The sequence below is a fragment of the Pezoporus wallicus genome, unplaced genomic scaffold (genome assembly GCF_028554395.1).
Source record: "Pezoporus wallicus isolate ANWC-B61680 ecotype Strahan unplaced genomic scaffold, APGP_CSIRO_Pwel_v1 contig_8542, whole genome shotgun sequence".
Lineage (NCBI taxonomy): Eukaryota > Metazoa > Chordata > Aves > Psittaciformes > Psittacidae > Pezoporus > Pezoporus wallicus.
In genome coordinates this window covers 5,522,624-5,542,087 of record NW_026640148.1, presented here as the reverse complement: position 1 = coordinate 5,542,087, position 19,464 = coordinate 5,522,624, and the positions used below count along the sequence as shown (strand labels likewise).

Sequence of the window (19,464 nt, the reverse complement as noted above, 5' to 3'; positions counted from 1 at the left end):
CAGCAGGGTCAAACATGTCAAGCAGAGATGCTTCATTTTCAAGTCTAGCACTTTTTAGATTGCCTTTTTTTTTTTGCTTCTAGATAATTCACTTCTTCAGACTTTACAAAATATGTTCTTAATATATTTACATGCTGTTATTAGTGTGATTATCTTAACCCTTAAAATGCCTGCTTGTGGAGCATAAGTCTGGTAATTGCTGTTTAGTCTAGATCGTCTTGTTCTCTCTTCTATGTTATCATTGTGTCCAGGTAGACTTGAGAAGTTCCACCTCCAACATGTGATGACTGGAAGGACATGTACTGCCCTAGAAATGGTTGTCTTAGTTATTCCAGTAGATCTGCTCGTTCTTTCTAGTATACTTTCCAGTATACTTTTTGGTTGGTGGCTGGTGTTTGATATGTTTTTCTTTATCATGCTTCAGGTTTAGACTGTGTTTGGGGCTTGCGTTTTCATCTGGAAGCTGAGAGATAAAGAGATACACCAACAAGCTAAAGGTTGAGGGCACCATCCTCTGCTGTGCTTTGGGTGCGTTGGCCACTTTTTCGTGGCTGTTGGTGTCTCACACCTTTTTGCATTCAGTTTTGCATGTTTATTTGAGCAAAGATGGAGAGAATAGACCGTCTTCCAGTTATCTCTTGCTATAGAGATATTAACAAGTATCAAAATAGTTTATTTAATTTTATTTATGTACTGCTGTCTTGTGATTTTGCTTTTTTTATGGAGCCAAAGCTGTCTGACAGAACACTGTCATAGAATTTTAGTGCCTTGTTGATCTTTTGGTGACTTTTGTGTTCTGGTTCTTTTCCATACCATAATGCTAGTAGTGTTGGAATAACCTAGGATCCACAACTGGATAGACTTGAGGCTTAGGAACTTTTTCAATCCATTCCAGTATCTCCAGTCTCAAAATGCTGAGGCTTGCTATGCATACCATGTGTACACAGTGGTGTGTCTTCCCTCTGAGTTGCAGCTACAATATAGTTGTATCAACTAGGCTTAGTAACGAACTGTTTTGTGTCCACCCTGGTTATCTTATTGCTAAATAATGTTCTGTTTGAGTGGGTGGTTGGAGTTTCAGGTAGGGAAGGACTGACTTCGTTGCTTTTTTAACACAGGGCGAGTGTTTTGTGATTTTAAGATTTGGATTTTTTTGCTTGCTTGTCTCAAGGTGGTGGTTTACACATGAACTTAAAGCTTGCTTTTCTGTCACTCACTGTCTGAATTACCTACTTATTTCAGTCTGGAACCCAGATTTTGCTTCAAGCAAGGGCTTTTGCTTCTGATACTGTTGTCTGATGTTGCTGTTCTAGTCAAGTGTTTTAAAGTGTGATCACACAGATCAAAGCAGTAAATTTCTGTGTGGGAACTAACTGTAGCGTGGCAAGTCCTTGGAGTTTTGTGGGAGGTGGGCCTGGGGATGAAACAAGTAGTAGCACTGTTTCTACTTCTTTTTCCTTTCTCCCAGATCAAGCACTGCAACTAGCAGAAGCTTTACTACCTCTTCAAAATCATCAGCAAGTTCTTATTCCTCAGTGTCTGCCACTTCTGTCATTACTAACGGTGATAGCAGTAACTCCTATGGACTGAACAGCTCCCACCTGGGCAGGGGGTAAGAGCAGGAATGTTCCTTTTGCTTCTTCGTCCTTCATGTGAATAATCCCATGCATCCTTGCCTGTATAAAAAAGGAATGTGATGAGGAGTTCTGCTACTCTTGTCTATCTCTTTATCAGACTTTGCTTTTGAAACCCCTGCGTTCTGCTGTTCCTTGCTCACTTGCAAAAGTAGCACATATTCCAGAGCTTACTGTTAGGGCGCTGCCTGATTTGAGGGGATTGGGAATATAATGGAAGGGATTTCATCTGTGTGATAGAAGCCTTTCCAGGTAGAGATAATTTTTTAATTAACTCTTACAGTAATATTGTGCAAACTGTTGATGCATTAGGGTAGAGTGCTGTGTACTTACTGACAGAGGAAAATAATGTGTTATGAGCCATAAATTAATAATAGACTGTGTAATGCTTAATGTTTCTAAAGTTAGCACATGTACTTCACATTCCTGGTATTCATCATTAGCCACTATGAAGCAGCACAAACATGTAACATGCTGGTTAAACAATTTCATTAAACATCTTTTTGACTCGTATTTGGTGTGACTCTTAAACAGTCTTGAGATTCAGTAAACTCACTGTGGAGTTCACTGTGTTGTTTTTTTTCCAGAGGTTCTGGATTTGTCTGTAACTCTTACAGCTGCAGGGATAATGCTTCCGTGTCACAACCTGGACTCTGCGGACTCAGTAACCTTGGAAATACCTGCTTCATGAATTCTGCATTACAGGTAAGACTTTGGGAGAGTCTTTAGAATTAAATGAAAGAGCAGTCTTGCAAACATTGTGGATTAAAACTTGTGGAAAGAAAAGGATGTTCTAATGTGATTCAGTGAGGAGACTGCACCTGGAATGAAGAAAAACGACCCAAACAACAAATCTCAAACAAAAAAATGGGCTTGTATTTAATTTGACTTATACATAGCACGTTAGTTCTATAAACAGTATAAAGGACTGGATCTGAAATGATCCAGTAACTTCTGGAAGACTGGGGGGGAAGTAATACTAAACAGATGTGCAACTGTAAAGTCCCAGTGCTGTGCTCTGACAAAGATGGGCTGACGTGGAGGACATTGTGACTTGTGTGGGCCGCACAAGTGATATGAGCAGTTCACTGCAGGCAGTTCTGGGGTCCATATTTAAAGATTCCTCCAAAATGAAGAGTGTGAAAAGCCACAGGAAGGGTTCAGGGTCATTGTGTGGGTGTTAAGGTTGAGTCAGTTATGCAAAGATAATAATTACTGGCATACTCATTTCACTTAGTCTCTTCGGTTTATTTGGTTCATTAAAAAAAACCCAACTTGTTAAGGATAGTTTTTTGTTAAGAATTTCAAACAAAATATGAGCCAGCTTGTATGAACTTTAGTGTGGTACAAGTGCTGTGTAATGACTTCTGTCATTCTGTGGTAGCTTTGAAAGCTAGAACAGGTCTTAAAATAACTATAATGCATTATGCATGTCGTATTCAGGATACCAGAATAAACTTGGGCTGCCTTACTTGTTTGTTCGGCGTGACTTTATTTTTAGTTGTATCATGGTAACCTTACACCACATTATATTCTCTTGAACTTTACAGCTAAGAGACAACTTCTAGAATTATTTTTTTAATTGTCAAAGTAATTTAATCCAAACATGCTTTAATCTGAACTTTTGCATAGAAACTAATCGGGTGAAAAACGTTCTTGTATTTACTATTAGGCTTTTATTTTCTAGACATTAGTCTCTCAAATGCAAATCTCTGACTTAATTTTTTGAGGTTCGTGGAATTTTGTTAGCAGCAGTCTCCCAGTGAGAGGCTGGTGTCAAACCATAGCAATCTATAAGCACTTTAATGTCATCTGTCCAGAGAAAGTTACTTAGCGCATAGACACTGGAACTGGAAGAATTTGATAGGAAATAAATTCCACAAGCTACACATCAAGGCAGTGACAGTGGAGGAGGCTGAAGGGCAGGACTGCTAACTCTCTCTGGATTGCCTATGTAACTGCTGGGAGAGCTGTGTACCTACACCTAGTTGGTGAAGCACTGTACAGGGATCTGCTACAGGTCCTGAAATTTCAGGTGTTCAGAAAGAGCCCACTTTAATATTTCTTGATACTACAGTGCCTTGAAGCCCTAGTAATTTTGATCGTACCTCAGAATTAGCTTTGTTCTCACATCGAAGTCTTGCTTATCCGAGTGTCACTTCTTGCTATAAGTGTAAAAATCTTTGAATTACTGAATTAGCAAAACTACTTCCTGTGTTAGTTGTGTCCTGAGGTTTATGGTGATTTCCTGGGATGTATTAAATCACTACCACAATACACAGGTAATGAGTATATAAATCATAGAATCATAGAATAGTTAGGGTTGGAAAGGACCTTAAGATCATCTAGTTCCAACCCCTCTGCCATGGGTAGGGACACCACACACTAAACCATGTCACCCAAGTCTCTGTCCAACCTGGCCTTGAACGTTGCCAGGAGAGTAGATATAGAGTAGTATCCTTCCTATCTTTAAACAGCTAACTTTGTGATGGGTATTTTTTAATGGTGTTTGGTCCTTTGTAGGTTAAAGCATAGCTTGTGTTTCACTTCTTGAAGGAGCAAAAAAACCTTTCTTCTCAGTGTCCCTCATGTTAAGATTTCAAGGTTAGAGATGGAATATGGGATGTAGGCTTGAGGACGTTAAGGACATCTCTGAAGACCTTCCGTACTTGTTCTGTGCAGATTTATGTGTAACACATTAGTAAGGTTGCCTGCCCTAACACCCCAGTAACCGGTGGAAAAGCAGGTCTGCATACATTAATTATAGGAACAGGCGAGTCTTGGCAGGGCGGTGGTTGTAATCTTTACTCTTACGGCGCTTTCAGGTTTTTTTTTTTGCCAGATCTCAGCATTACACTAAGAGACTCTAGCCAAATTGAAGTGTCAGTGGAAGTTACAGGACAAAATAACAAAATGTGGTGGGACAGTAATACCAAGAGCAGATATCTTTCTTCCGAAAGTCTGCAGTTGTGGGGTTTCTTTTGGTTGTTTCATTTTTTGTTTGGTTTGGTTTTGTGTTTTGTGGGGGTTTTTGTTTTTTTTTTGTTTTTGTTTGCTGTTTACTTTCCTGATCTGTTAAATACAGTAACTTTAAATGAATGCTTCAAATTATTCTGCACTGAAGGAATTGAAGGAGATAAATGTGCTGCCAGTTTTAAAGAGATTTCTGAGGGAGAACCAAGTGGCTGTGGAGCCTATGCCTGAAGCTAAATAAACCAATGGAGACTGCTCTGGAGGGGGAGCCTACACTTGGGGGCAAATATGCTGCAGAGAACAAAAGTCCATGTGACACCAATGAGAGAAACCATGTTTCAGAAATGAGCTGTTAGTTTTTTGAAGGCTGCCCTATCTGGTGGTGATGCTTTTTAATTTTAGCCCTGCTCCGAGTTGCAATGGTTACAGTATCCCACAGTCTCTTGGGTTTTGTTAGTAACGTAGTACATGTTCTAATGTGAAAGTTGGGTTTGTTATTTTATTGTCACTGATTTATTGTCTTGTGCAGTAAATTAATTTTCTTAATGCTTTTTCAGTGTCTAAGCAATACCCCTCCTCTGACTGACTATTTTCTGGAAGACAAGTATGAAGCTGAAATAAATCAGAACAATCCACTGGGGATGAGAGGAGAAATTGCAGAAGCCTACGCAGAGCTCATTAAACAGATGTGGTCTGGAAGACAGTCACATGTGGCACCACGTATGTTTAAAGTAAGTACTCCATGTTCTTGTAGCATAGCTTTTTGACAGAAGAAACAGTGGAAGCTAATATGCCTTCCACGTATGCTAGTGTTAGGAAAGCAGCAATGACAGAATTTGTTGTTTCGTGTTCTATGCAAATGCTTTCAGGGTACAGGGAGGGACTTGCTAGAAGTCATACCCCAGAACTGGTTACTGCTCCTTAATGTGAAATGCCTTACTTGGTAAATGACCTTCCAGCCTTGGAGCTGTTTACAGATGCATCAAAATGATCTTTGCCACAAAACTAGGCAAGGTCATGTGAATTGCTGTGAACTTTAATCAGTGGGAAAAGGAATGTTATAATTTTAAAGAGTAAAATTAGTGGAGAACAAAACGCATTCCCGTGTCTATAATGTTATTTATTGATGCAGTGTTCCCAGCGCTTCAGTGTAAAAAGCTGCTTTCAGCTGAAATACTGCAATACAGCGGTTGCATATGAACCTCTAGAAAAACTGTAGCTATGTCTTTTGTTTTAAGTGTAATGCAAAGATGCTCCAGTGCAGAACGGTGAATAAAGCATCGAAGGAACACAAAGAGTTTGCTTCTGTAGTGCAGCCTCAGTTTGCTGTGAAAGATTAAGATCTCAAATGCATGAAATAAGCAGTGATCTGATATTAATGTAAATGTGTGTCCTGTTACTGTTTAGGTTTTGTGTGGTAGTTTTGCAGTTGAGGGTATATACTTTTGAGACCTGGAGCAGAAGTCTGATGGGCTATAGAAATCTGCTGTCTGTGTAGTCATAGGTAGATCTGGATCAACAAGATGTTTAATTTCTGTGACTTGGAGTTGTTGGCAAATCACCACTATGCAAGTTGATCTGTAAACTTCCATTCAGAGGAAATATATGAATATATAGTGGACAGCAGTAAAAGTGCCTTAATGTGGGCTGTTCTTGTTTAAGGTTGGAATAGGAATTACTCTTTATTTCCTAGTAGTACAGTATCAGTTGTGATTTTTCTGTTGCTTATTCAGTGACAGTGTTAATTATCTGCAATATGTAAGCAGCCCTTCAGTCTGGGCTTCCTTGCAGTTATTACCTTGAGCGTTCAAAATGTGCTAAGCATAATTTTGCAAGCCTGTTGGACTCTTTATGGGAAGACTAGTGATGGTCATAGGACTGACCACTCCTGTTAATTGTTGGTTTTCCTCTGGGATCCCTTCCTACTCCTGTTTCAGGAGCAGGAACACTAGATGGCGGTGTTGCGAGATAAGAGGTGTGTAAGGGCATGCTGTTTCTGGCTTTTGCTAGCTCAGGCTGTTCTTAGCTTCATATCATAGAGTACCTAGAGATTACTGTGGTGAGATTTTCAATCTTAAGTTTTAAGCCAGGTTTTTAGCTCATAATTATCTTCTGCAAACATTTTGAGTCTTCCAGTCCACCTGCTTCAGGGTGCTGTCTTACAGCAAGTCTGCATTGTGAGAACTGTAAGCTTCTGAAAGAGAAATTAAAGTACAATGTATATATTGGCAGATGGGTTTTGTGTGCTGGTTGTTTTGGAGGTTCCTGAATTAATATTGGTAACTTTGATTTCTAGCATCACAGCACTGAATGCATTCTTCCTTCTCAACACTAGGAGGGGAAATAAAAACAGTTGAGAAAATTGTACTGACACCCTTACTGCATTAGAATCCAGTTCACTGTGATCTGCTGCTAGCATAAGGTAGCATGGAGTCGATCCCTGCAGAAGGCAGGACATGAGTGTTTTTATTCTTATTTTTTCATACATAGGTAATGCTCAACCCCTCTGACGCTTGTCTCTATGTTTCAGACACAGGTTGGCAGATTTGCCCCTCAGTTTTCAGGATACCAGCAGCAAGATTCCCAGGAGCTCTTGGCTTTTCTTCTTGATGGCTTGCATGAGGATTTGAACAGAGTGAAGAAGAAGCCCTACTTGGAGCTGAAGGATGCCAATGGCAGACCTGATTCGGTATGGTGCCCTTTACTTAAGGGTAGGGCAGGTAGTGCTTCCCAGGGAGTTTAGTTGTGTTTTGTGGCACTTCCTGGCCTTCCAGCTCATCGGCCACACAAACATTGTCCTTGCAAAGCAGTCTACCTGGGAGGGGAGAACCCTGCCATGCCTTATGGCCTGGCTCACTCTTCATGACACCTCATGGCACATTGCCGTTGTTCAGCCTTACAGCAGAATGTGTGTTCTTGTACTGTTGTGCAGGAAGATGTGCTTATGGTGCAATATTGACATCAGTATCAATGTTCTGAGTTTTCTTTGATCCCTGTGCTTGTGAGATCCCTGAGTGTTTGTGAGAAATAGCTTTTAATGTTTTGTGTTTTTTTTTCTTTTTATAGGCAGTGGCAAAAGAGGCCTGGGAGAATCATAGGCTGAGGAATGATTCTATCATTGTGGATATTTTTCATGGTCTTTTCAAATCTACTCTTGTTTGTCCCAAATGCTCTAAAGTTTCTGTCACCTTTGATCCCTTCTGTTATTTAACCCTTCCATTGCCCTTGAGGAGAGATCGTCTCATGGAAGTCACCTTGGTATATGCAGACCCACAGCGTAGGCCTGTCCAGGTGAGGCAGTTGAAGACAAAAATTTAAGTAATCTGAGTCTTTCTCTTAGGTTTTAAAGTTGACACTTTGCAAGTGACGTAGAGGATATTGTTGTCCACCTTTGGGTGAAGTAGGATGGGTTTTTCTTATTCAGAAACTGGGAATTGAACATGTGAAATCAAGTGGCTTTATAAAATCTCAGTTCGTGAGACTAGGTTTATTTTGCCTGGTATAAGCATGATATTGTCTTTGTTTCTAGTACCGGGTTGTGGTGCCGATGATGGGGGCCATCTCAGATCTGTGTGAATCGCTTTCCAGACTCTCTGGTGTTCCTGCAGAAAATGTAAGGGTAAATGCAGACAGTAATCTCTCTTTTTTGTTCTTGAAGCGTTTTGGTGGCTTAGCTTTTAGATGAGTGGTAAGCTGAACTTAATGGAATAGTGATGAAACCCTAGCAAGTTTGAATGCTTTTCTTTGATCGTGAAATAAGAAAGATGCACGAAATAATCTGTGCTTGCTCTGATACATGCATTGCAGTACAGAGGTGTAAGAGAATGGGCAGAAAGCTTTTGGCATTGCATCTCCTCCATACCTCTGTGGACCCAGTCTATTTGCTTTGTTTTTCTGATCTGTCTTAACAAATACAGCTGATTAGCTGCTGGGTGCTGTTATAGAAAATAGTGCTGATGTGTGCTGAAAATTCTGATAAAGAATAGGAATAAAATGCTATTTGAATTTAAAGTTAGTTTGCATAAACTTACATAAGCTTTTATTATAATTTCTTTGCAAATATCACTTGCTGTTCTAGATGGTGGTGACAGACGTGTATAATCATCGGTTCCACAAAATCTTCCAAATGGATGAAGGTTTAAATCATATCATGCCAAAAGACGACATCTTTGTGTGAGTAAAGTGAGAAGATGCCATGGTGTGAAGAGTGCTACAAAACATTGTTTTGGTTTCAGGATATAAAACCTGATTACTCCTTTTTTTACCTTTTCCCTCTTGAACATAAGCCTTCCTGTAGACCTTTTACATGATTTAGCAGTAATGCAGCACTTCTAGCGGCAGATTGGCATGTGTGGTGTTCAGTGTTTTCCTAATGCAAAGGAAGTCGTGGCCCTGGGTAACAGTAAAGTTTGTGTTTGCTCTGTGTTCTGCAGCTTGGAACTTTCTCCAAGTTTTTTCTGAGATAGTGATCTGGATGTCTGGATTACAGTTACACTTTCACTGGTGTTATTAGGCAAGCTCAAGCTTACTGTTCTTATGCTCCAGATGGGCCAAAAGCCTTGGAGCTGTTACTAGCACAGTGTGAAGTTTAAGCTGTTGTACTCTGCCTTTCCGGAAACCATCATAGTAGTTATAGCACTCAGCTAACCGTGACTGGAGGTTCTTGGTAGACTCTTTACTGGTGCTTACACTTTTTGTGTCTTAACTATAGTTTTTGAGGAATTTCAGCAAAGCTGAGGGTTAGGTTGTGGTTGATGTTTTATATATGTGTGGTGGATGGGATGATGTCTCCAGTCACCTGTGAAATCTGGTGAGGAAGGCAAAAAGTCATGTTCCTCTGTTGGAGCTGGAAAATGAAAAACGTTGCACGTGAAGTGCAAAACAGCCTTTGAGTCTCACACTTGAACCTGGGACTTGAGGAGGTCAAATCCAGCCCTTCATCACAAGTCCAGTCTTCCTCATGTGAGAATAATCCAGTGCAAGGATGTTGCTTCCATAAAATTGTGCCAGTGTAAAGTCCTGCACTGATACTCTCTGGAGCAGTGTGTACCTTTCACTGAGTGGGGTGCGGTGACATACTGCTTGGTGCTATTCTGTCATGCCGTCGTCACCTCGTTCCTGAGATGCAGTATCTGAGTTTTTCAGCAAGTTCTTGTGATGTTTTCTTCGCTGCAGCTAAAGGTGTGGCATGTTAGGATTCCATGGAAGGTCCTTTGGCTTCTGTGAAATCTGTTTTGTGAGGGTATTGTAAAGGGTTAGATTGTGAGTAAGTCTACCTCCAAAGGTAGAAAATGTGAAAGAATCAAGAAGTGGGATATTACAATGGTAATTACAAAACTCCACTTTCCTACAGGCATAACGTTGCATATCCCTGCACAGAAAACATCTGTGTCTGAATCAGGTCTGCTCTGGGTTAGGAGGTGGGGAGCACTGGCTGAACAGCAGTTCCACATGTATTTTCCTTTGCAATCATCATTTCCTTTTATGTGCAGGCAGAACTGTAAATGAGGTGATGCTGTGAGTCACAGTGAACTGACCTGGGTTAAAAATAACCCTCCAAGCAAGAGAGGCAGTAGCATGAGGAAATTTTGGTAATTGTGTTTTTGCATGTACACCCTCTAAGATGTTTTCAGCACTGTGGGGCAAGAGCAAGCAACCAGCACCAGGGCAAGAATTAGGAGAAATCTGCTCATAGGAACTCCCTTTAATAGTTGATGCTGCCAGGAAAAAGATATGTAAAGTAATATTCTAACCTACAGTTTAAAAAACAGCATTCTTTTATTGAAAGGGAGTCTTGTCTCAAACACAACAGAGAAATGCTTGTTCATAAAGAGTAGAACTTGCTATTTAAAGGCAAATGCATATTACTTTTATTGCTGACAATCTGCTTACTTTATCTGGTTATAACAAGTCTGCTCATAGGTGTTCTAAGATTTAATTCAGTCATGCAAGAAATGGTAATAGTAGTGTGAAGGTTCTTAAATTACACTCTGTTTCCATCTATTAATGTCTTGTATCTGCTGAAGTGAGTTTGACAGGGGGGATTGACAGTATATCAGTTCTGTGTTAAGATCAGTACAAGGTGGGATTGGTCAGGGTACAAGGTGGGATTGGTCAGGGTGGGTCTTCATTTTGGTTATTTCTGAGCTGCAGGTATGATTCTTTAGGGATTTTTACACTTTTGGTGTTACTTAGAGAGTCTGAGGTGAGCAGGTTGTAGGACTAGTGGAACTAAGAAACTTTGACAGTTGTCACTGAAAGGACGTGGTTGAGTTTGAGACTAGGTTCACTGAGCTCTTGGAAACTGATGACATTAGGGGTATGCTGAAGGTTTTTTTTTGTTACTGCATGTCATAGTATTTTTCTTAAAATTATTATTTTGATTTTAATTTTTCCTTGCAGGAAATGTTTCTGCTTTTTGTTTAGCCCATGGTCTGAGAAATCCTTGGAGGTCTCTCTGAAGTGAAGCTCTTATGCTGAAACTGGCTTCTATAAGTTTTTTTTCAGGCTTTCTAAATCTTAGTCTAAGATGGTTGAGTAACACTGCATTCATTCCTGCACCTTGGCTGGTTGATGTAACTGGAACTAGAAGATAACTTGGGTCAGGATACAGGGCAGTGTTCTAGTAACTGTTTCATTTTCTGGCATGGAATCCAGTGTTGCTTTGCACATGGCTGTCCTGGTGGAAACGGCTCAAGAGTGGTGTTGAGGCAGATTAAACAAGCTTCTCAAGTGTTCCTCAAGCTGTTACATTTCTGGCGGAAGTTATCAGCGGTCAGATCAGGGCTTGCTGCCTTCCTGAAGGTGCTGTGTGAGGCGTACAGTGTTTGTATATTCAGATTGATGCTGATGGCAACTTCAGGAGTTTCTGATACCCCCACAATTTACCTTCTTAGATTACAGCCAAATATCTTGGTGTTTATTAAAAAAAAAATGTTTTTCGGAATCTTCCCACTTTAAAGAACAAACTTGCTTCCACTTGAAACTAAAAATCTGTGACTGAAATAATGTATAGTTGAGAAACATTTTATTTTCCCAAAGTCAACTACAAAGACTTGAGTGCCCACTGAAAAGCATTTAGCTCTTTTGGCTTTAATACAAGGCCAATTCTTTAGAGAAGTGTCAGGAAAAGACTTGCTTCTTATGACTTGAAGGGTGGTTCTGTGTGCCTCTATAGGCCACAAAATGTTCAGTTTGGACAAGATCCTTTTGTGCTGGCTGGTGACATAGCTGTGGGGTGTATCACTAGTTACACAGAGTAATGTGTTTCTCTTCTTTTCCTGAAAGAAAACTGTCTTTATATTGATTAGTGAAGGGGAACAGCTGCTGTTTATTCAAAAGCATAACTGTAATGTTTTATAGCGACCCATATTTTCACCCAAAATTCACAATTGAAATAAATAACCAAAGACTTAATAAATCATGCTAACTCGTCAAAAGTTTATTTGCACTTCATTTATACTGGATATTGCCACAAAATAAACTCCTAAGGAAACTTTCTAAAGCAGTAAGTTGGGCTGACAAAATAATGCGATTGATTTATAAGCAAGGAACCTTTTAGAAGCTGCTTCCCTACCATGTTTTGAAAGCATAAGTTTTCCTAAGATTTGTTTGAATCACTTTATTGCCTTGTGTACTGAGACTGGAACGTATCAGCTTCTCTACTAGGAGAACAGAGGTTACTGAAAAGACCGTGTTTTTAATAGCATTACTTATGTTACAAATCCATTAGGAAAACGGCATTGTTTCAGGATCTTGTGCTCGCAGTGCAGCAAAGCTGAGTAAGAGGTATCAAACTGGAGAGAGATCTCTGGTAATTGTGGTACTTTTTACAGGGTGTGTGCTTGGATATAAATGTTAACTAGGTGTATTTAAAGTTGATATATAATAAACAACCTGGGATATGAGTGGGGACCATTAGTTAATAGTTTGTATTTAAATGGGGAGTTTTCTAGAAGCAGAACATCTCTTGTACATAAATTAGCATGATATTCACTGTCTCATGTACTTGAACTCTTCCCTAATTCATGTTTTGATTCCATCCAGCTTTTTATACTGACCATCTGTTCTTATTTTCCAGTAATGTCTAGTGGCAAGACTTCCCTGTTGGCAAACTAATATGTAAATGTCACTACTTATTTTAAGTAATTGAAGTTAGACACAAAGTTTCATTTACTGGATAGAAAATGAAGTGCAAAGAAGTAAGCAATTAAAAATAGAGTTAAATTAGTCCAGTATATTCAGAAATAGTTTGCCTACATATACATTCCCAAAACTTACATTTTAAAATTGCAGATTTGTCAGTAGGTCCTATTGATTTTGAGGTGTTTTCCTGAGAGATTTTGCTGGCTAGTCTTGTAATTTGGGTTTGCTCTCAGGTCTTTTCATGTGTTCCTTTTTGACAGCCACACTTAGACAATTCTGGGAGAAGCTGTGATAAACTGAAGCCAGCACCCCTCCATGCCTCCTGCTAGTGTTTAAATAATGGTGTAAAAATTTCCTCACCTGAAAAGTTCTCTTCCCTTCCTCTGGGAAGCAAAACAAGGTTGTGTTAGTAATCATCTGTGATTGTTTGCTAGTCTGAAAATGCAGAGAATGAGTGTGTGGTGATGGAGGAAGCTACAAGGCCTCCAAGCTCTGGTTTTGTGAACAGCTGCCGTCAAATTGTTCCATTGTTCCTTGCTCTCTTTGTCCCCGTCTTAACGGGCCTTTGCATGGTGTCCAGTAGATCTTCCAACTGTGATCAGCTAGGTGACTGTCTTCTGTAACAGAAATCAGTTGCTTCAGTGGTTCTGAAGCTTTGGGGTCTTGAAGTAACTTAAACTGGCAGTTTTTGCTTTCTGTACGTTTATTGGCATTGCCTTAAGTTGTCTCAGGACTGAAAAATTTAGGTATAAATGGTCAATCTCTTGCAGTATTTTTCCAGCTTTGCTTTGTTGAAAGCTATAGCCAGAGCTGGGCCTCCATATGACAACAGTATCCTCATTGGTTTGATAGTTTTCTGATTTTGGAGCTTTGCCTGCTAGCCAGCTAATAACATGCATCTCAATTCAAAATTCAAGGAAGAATCTAATTCTGTAGAAGATCTGGGCCCCAGCAGGGATGTGATTGGAAAAAAAAAAAGTACTTTTGTATTGTTGTCTTGCTTTCGACACCAATGTGTTAAGTCTCAGCTTTTGATTTATGGCTTTGTATTGCTTGATTACTGAGCAGAATACTGCTTCAGTTGTAAATGTCACTGAGCAGGAACTCACGCAGCAGGTTGCAGTAGGAGTAGCATTGTTGGAATGTGCTTTACTGTTTTATTTGCTTGACAGAGGACATGGTCTGCAGGCACAGGTATTGTAGTTACAGTGTACTACAGATAAATATTTGTGAAACATGCAATATGTGGGTTGTATAGAGAATTGCACTTTTTTTTAGGTGATTTCAGTGGTTGGAAAAGCTGTATTTTTGGTCTGGTTTTCACCATAAGGATATGAGGGAAGACATGTTCAGCCTTCTGTGATTTTTGCAAGGCACCTTGGACCTCATGAGACATACATTGTGAATTGTTATGTCCCAAGTGGTAGGAGGTGCTGATTCTTGGGGAGGTGGGGTGAGAATCATACTTCGTTTGGAACATATATTGACTACAGAGTGATCTGGGGTGAAGAAGGGGAAGTCTGGCCTGCATGGCTAAGATATATTTTCCCTCTCAGCTGCTCAGTTTCTGGCTTATCGTTTCTCGTGGTATATTACCTGGCCTTTTGTGCTCTCTGATAGTAAAATTTCAAAAAGAAGAAATGTGAATGTTACTGGGCTTCTTAAGTGACTTCAACTCAGATGTATCCCAAAATGAACCTGAATCCTTTTACACAAAAGGACAAAACTATACGTTTTCTTCTCTAGGTCACCTTAAAGCGAGGAGAATTTGGGGCTAGATTCTCCAAGCCTGAACTTTCATGAGGCTTTGGATTCACCCATTTCTCATTATGACAGGCTTGGAAATTTAGTGTAGTCCTAATAACAGATACGTTAATATTTAGCATCAGGTAAGGGGCGTGATGCTTGTAGCAACAAAGGTGTTTGATATAAACCTTGAAGCAAGATCATTGGCACTACGTGTAGGGGCAGTGCAGCCAAAGAACAGTGGGACTAGCCTGGTTCTCAGCGCTGTAAATGTTCCTCTCAAGGCATGTTGTTCCCAGGAAAGAACAGGGAGATCTGTGGCAAATAGTCAGGAAGTCACTTCCATAAAGGTGGTCTGCAAATCAATTTGATGCCGTTAGCTCAGTGTTTGTGCTGAATGCTCTCATTCTCCAGGCTAATCAGAGAACAGCATTCAGCACATAACCAAAATGCTTACTGTTTCTTTCTCTTAGGTTCTGGGAAGCCCAGCCCCACTAGGACCTCCGGCTCCCGCTCCAATGTAACACCCTCCCATGCACCATGCTGGTGATGTCACATCACCCAGGGATCCTGCTGGAGCTCGGAGCCGGCCTACAAGGGGTCAGGTAAGCACTACTCAAGAATGAACTCCACAGCCCACTTCAAGGGTATCACTCCCTGTATTTCTTCTTAGTTCTGAAGGCCTAAGAAGAAAAATGTTTGGGTGGATAAACTAGATACCCATGTTCTCTTAGCCTGGCTAATGGGGCATATAGTATGTGTTGTTTGCGTTGATAAAATTTCACAAATTGATTTGCAGGTCACCTTTAATCTATAAAAGTGTGCATAGTTGAGCAAGACATATTTAGTTTGCCATATATACCATGCTTTCTGCCTTATCTTACAACATGCTGTATATACTTGAGATAAGTTCGTGGTCTTGAGAAACCATGACTGGCTGCAGAAGTGTCAGGTTGGTTAACATGACTGAGACTACAACAATTACTGAACTTCATTAAGTCAGCAAACCAGCTAGTCCAGTAGTTTTGTATGGAATGTTGTAGATGGGTGAGACCTTGTTGCAGAGTGATACAGGAAGCTTGTTCTCGCTTGCTGGAATTGGTGTTTTCTTGTTTGGAATAAGGGGTTTGTGTCCTTTCCAAAATGAGCTTGTATTTTATAAGCTTTTTAAAAATCTTGCTGGGTGAATTCCCTCATCCTTTTTTACCTTTCTTCTGTGTAAGACTGGCAAAATCCTATGACTGAATTTTATGGGGCAAACAACCCGTTATCTGAAGAAGTTACATTTGCATTTTCTTACCTCCTAGTTTACTTGTTGTATGTGTTCTGGCATCGTAAAAGAAAGAGATTAGTAATATTTCTGTTACCTAGAAAAGATCAGAAATACATGCAGCATTTTCACCCGGTTTTTTTCAAGTCCTCTGTTCATTTTTGTTGTCAGCTTCTGAACCTATTGTAACTTCACAGCAGCATCTCTGCGTTGGTGTGCAGTGGTAATCCTGTTCAGATGGATCTGTGTGTCAGCTTCTGCAGTGGCATTTTCTGCACTTCTCTGTTCTCTTACAAAACTTACTACTTTCTTAGTTGTTGCTACAGACTGACTTGTCCACATAGTGTTTTCCAAGTGGAGAAATTTATCATAAATAGCAGCACTTGGGCGGTATGTTTCAGTAGCATACAACATACATAATAGCCTGGTGTTCAGCTCAGAGCATTTTTTGCTTTCAGTGCCTGTAGTTTTCATGTAGCTCTGCCTTGTCTTTCTGTAGCTTTTCGTGCTCCTGTGCACTTGCTTGACTTTAGTTTGTAAGGGAATGGAAGTTACGTACTTCATTGCTCACTGCCTGCTTTCTAGATTATAACCACAGATCTTCAGGCCTTCATAATCCTGAATAAGACTGGTCAAGTCTTACTCTATTGCTTAGCAGTTTTCAGAGTCTTTTCAGAGTTGTCATGAATGATAAAGACAAGGAGTCAGGATCCAGCTGTGTGGTGGCAGCTGAGCCAATGACTGACATCAGAAACCATGTTGTGTAGTCCGATGTAGCATCATTTTTATGTTCTATTATTTCCATTAAGTTGTAAAATACAGAATTACAGTGCATTATCCATTAATTCCCATTATTAGATCTTTATCCCTCCTTAAACTACAGATAAAGTATCTTAGGTTTTGTTTTTTTTTTTTCTTAGAGATGGCTGTTGCTCAAGAGATTCAGGAAATGACAGATCCTGATTCTGATACGTCTGCCTCTTAGTACTAGTGTGTAAAAGCTGTTCTGAGGTGGAGCGGGTAGAAGGGCACTTGAGTAACCAAATTTGTGACATTTCAATGAGAAGTGTGAGATGCTCTTTTGCAGAGTGTTTTGGAGAGTGTACAGTATGCCGGCTGCTTGTGACGGATGACACCTACCTATGGGTAATACTCAGCTTTTCCTTTCTGTCCCATCTGTTCCATCGCATGGACAGGGCTTCATCTAGGTGCACGAGGGTGGAGTATAGATGAGGGCTGTGTTAATTACTGCTTGGGGAGTGCAGTGTAGGTGGTGTGAGAGGCAGTCACAAGAATGTCAGGGAACATGTGCTTGCCGTGTACTGATCTGTTTTATAGCAGTGTCATTAGGACATGGGATTCATTGTAGGTGATATTCTGGGACCCAAGTATGGTTTTTTGTTGTTTAAATGGTGCTAGGTAAAATAATTCATGTCTTTGTGGTGCTGTTTCTCAGGAAACCATTGTGTGGACTGTATCCATTGCAAGTGTCCAGTTGAACAGCACTGACAGCCTAGAAAACATCAACAGCCATTTGTGATGCGCTGTCTTATGCTGACTGATCTCTGATGTTCTGGGTTAGGACTCTCTGGAAGGTTATTTTTCTTCATGTACTCTACTGACTCAGTACAAGTCCCAAGCTGGGATCCCTTTGTGTTTAAGTAGGATGGAGTGGAACTACAACTCTGAAATTTGTTCTTCTACCTGCTCTACGAGGGCATTTTGAACACGGGAATTAATGTTTCTTTGCTCTTGAGAGAAGGGAAATGGCTTGTTTAATGTAAGAGAGCTATTATGAGTTGGTACGTTCAGATATGTGATTGTGGTCTTGATCGTTGTGCATAGTGACATCTTTCATGAAATCTTCCTTTTCTTTCAGTTTCTAAGATAAGTCTGAAACAGGTGACTCGCCAAATTAAAGAACAGTGTGACTTGGCATTCCTGAAAATGAATCTTTTGTAATGAGTAGCCCTGAAGTGAACATTGTGATAGTATTGGACCACGTGGTTTCTTTTGATCCTGACACCTGCAAATACCTCATTTGCCATTTTGCCCTGTAGCACAGGCTGTCTCAGTCTCCTCACTGTTTTCCAGAGCTGTTTGTTTTCTTCCAGAATGTTGGTTTGTTTTATGTGTGTGTGTTTACTGTCCTTGCATTTTTCTGTGAAGCAGAAGTTTCTAAACTTAGTTTTCTAAAGGTTTGGTTGCTCAGTGATACAAGCTCAGGCCATTAACTGTACGAGAGGCTGGGAGATTGCAAGACCCAAGGTGTCAAGAGGGTTTCTTTCTCCAGAGCTAACAAACATTGTCTGAGGGATTTCAAAGTGCATTTAGTATTCTTCACTCATGCTGGGATCTGGTTGAAGCAACATGTGGTTGTCAGGGTAATGTCTTGAGAGGTGAGTAGCAGCAGAGGTGTGAATTAGGGATAAAGACAGAGGGAAGTTGACAGTTGAGTTGGTAGCAGCTTTGGGTCTGACCTGTGGAAAATGTTCGGGAAACTTCTCTGTAGCATGAAGACAGAGTACTAACTACCCTTTGTCCTCGGGATGATCTAGTGGAGAGACCTGTTAGACGGAGTTCATATTGATTCTACCTGCTGTGCTTCTTGGCAGTGGAAGTAACCTGAGGAAATATGTGTCTTTCAAACAGGTATGAAGTTTGCAAGCCAAGTGAGGACAGCTCGGAGTATGTTACTCTCTCTGTTTACTTTCGGGAGAAGACAATGAGGCAATCCAGCAATACTTCAGGGACTGTGCTCTTTGGTCAGCCACTGTTGATATCTGTGCTGAAACATAAGCTCACTGTGGATCACCTGTACAGTGTGGTTTTGGAGCAGATCAGGTAAGTCATGTCTCTACCTTTGAATCCTATTCAAAGTTCTAGTGGTCACTTATTCAGCTACACTGTAACAGGTTTACTGCATCCTTGGTAATGAGAAGAATTTTCCTTCATTGCATATAAACCAGGATTTGCATGGCATTAGTGTCTGGAGGCCCCAGGGACATTTCAATGTCCTGTTTCTGGGGCTCTGTAAAAGCAGACTGGAAGATAATGCTGGTGACAGTCACAAGGGAAGCTGTCTGCTTAGCATTGCAAGTGAAAACTCGAACCACGTTTTCAGGGCTCTCAGATGGACCTCCATAACTTATTTTTGTCTTTTCCATCTACTGCCAGTAAAATTTGGATCAAGCAGTTGAGAACAGTGACTTACTGAATTGTTCTTGTTGGACTCATTCTGAGAGCTCTTGATCTGTAAATGGTGCTGTATGGGTTGGGTTGGTTTGCTGAGAGGGATTGGGCAGCATAGACTGATGATAGAGAAGGGGTACTGTTGTTCTGATGAACAGTTTTGGTATGACTGTGTGGTAAACATATTCTCTCTTTGTTTAGCCGCTATGTGAAACTCCCTTTGGCAGAAGAATACTCTACCCTCTGCACAGACAAAGGAACCTGCAGTGGCTCAAATGGTGTGGTTGAAGGTAAAGTCCTTGCAACACTGGCTGGAAGCTTTTCAGCACTTGCAGCTTTTTATGAGCATCTGGGTTGTACTGTGTGTATTTGACGCAAGCTCTAGCAGATTGTTCTTTCACAATGATTAAACCACACTGTTGCATAGGATGACTGCATGGATATGGTGAGAATTCTTGTAGACCATTTTCCTTCCAAGTGGTATCAGATGTGCGTAAGCAGCAG

The 19,464-nt window shown here is 40.5% G+C and overlaps 1 protein-coding gene across 4 annotated transcripts in view; it reads left to right on the top strand.

The window, feature by feature from the left end:
- Positions 1-19,464, top strand: part of USP4 (ubiquitin specific peptidase 4) — a 35,445-nt gene that overhangs the window by 10,947 nt on the left and 5,034 nt on the right. For 2 of the 4 annotated variants that reach the window (XM_057417507.1, XM_057417510.1), the window contains 9 exons: positions 1,469-1,612; positions 2,222-2,339; positions 5,165-5,338; positions 7,138-7,296; positions 7,674-7,898; positions 8,137-8,220; positions 8,686-8,780; positions 18,421-18,612; positions 19,162-19,250. In XM_057417507.1, coding sequence (XP_057273490.1) covers positions 1,469-1,612; positions 2,222-2,339; positions 5,165-5,338; positions 7,138-7,296; positions 7,674-7,898; positions 8,137-8,220; positions 8,686-8,780; positions 18,421-18,612; positions 19,162-19,250 — 1,280 coding nt within the window. The remainder of the gene's footprint in view (positions 1-1,468; positions 1,613-2,221; positions 2,340-5,164; positions 5,339-7,137; positions 7,297-7,673; positions 7,899-8,136; positions 8,221-8,685; positions 8,781-18,420; positions 18,613-19,161; positions 19,251-19,464) is intronic. The other 2 variants (XM_057417508.1, XM_057417509.1) reach the window with 2 other exon arrangements.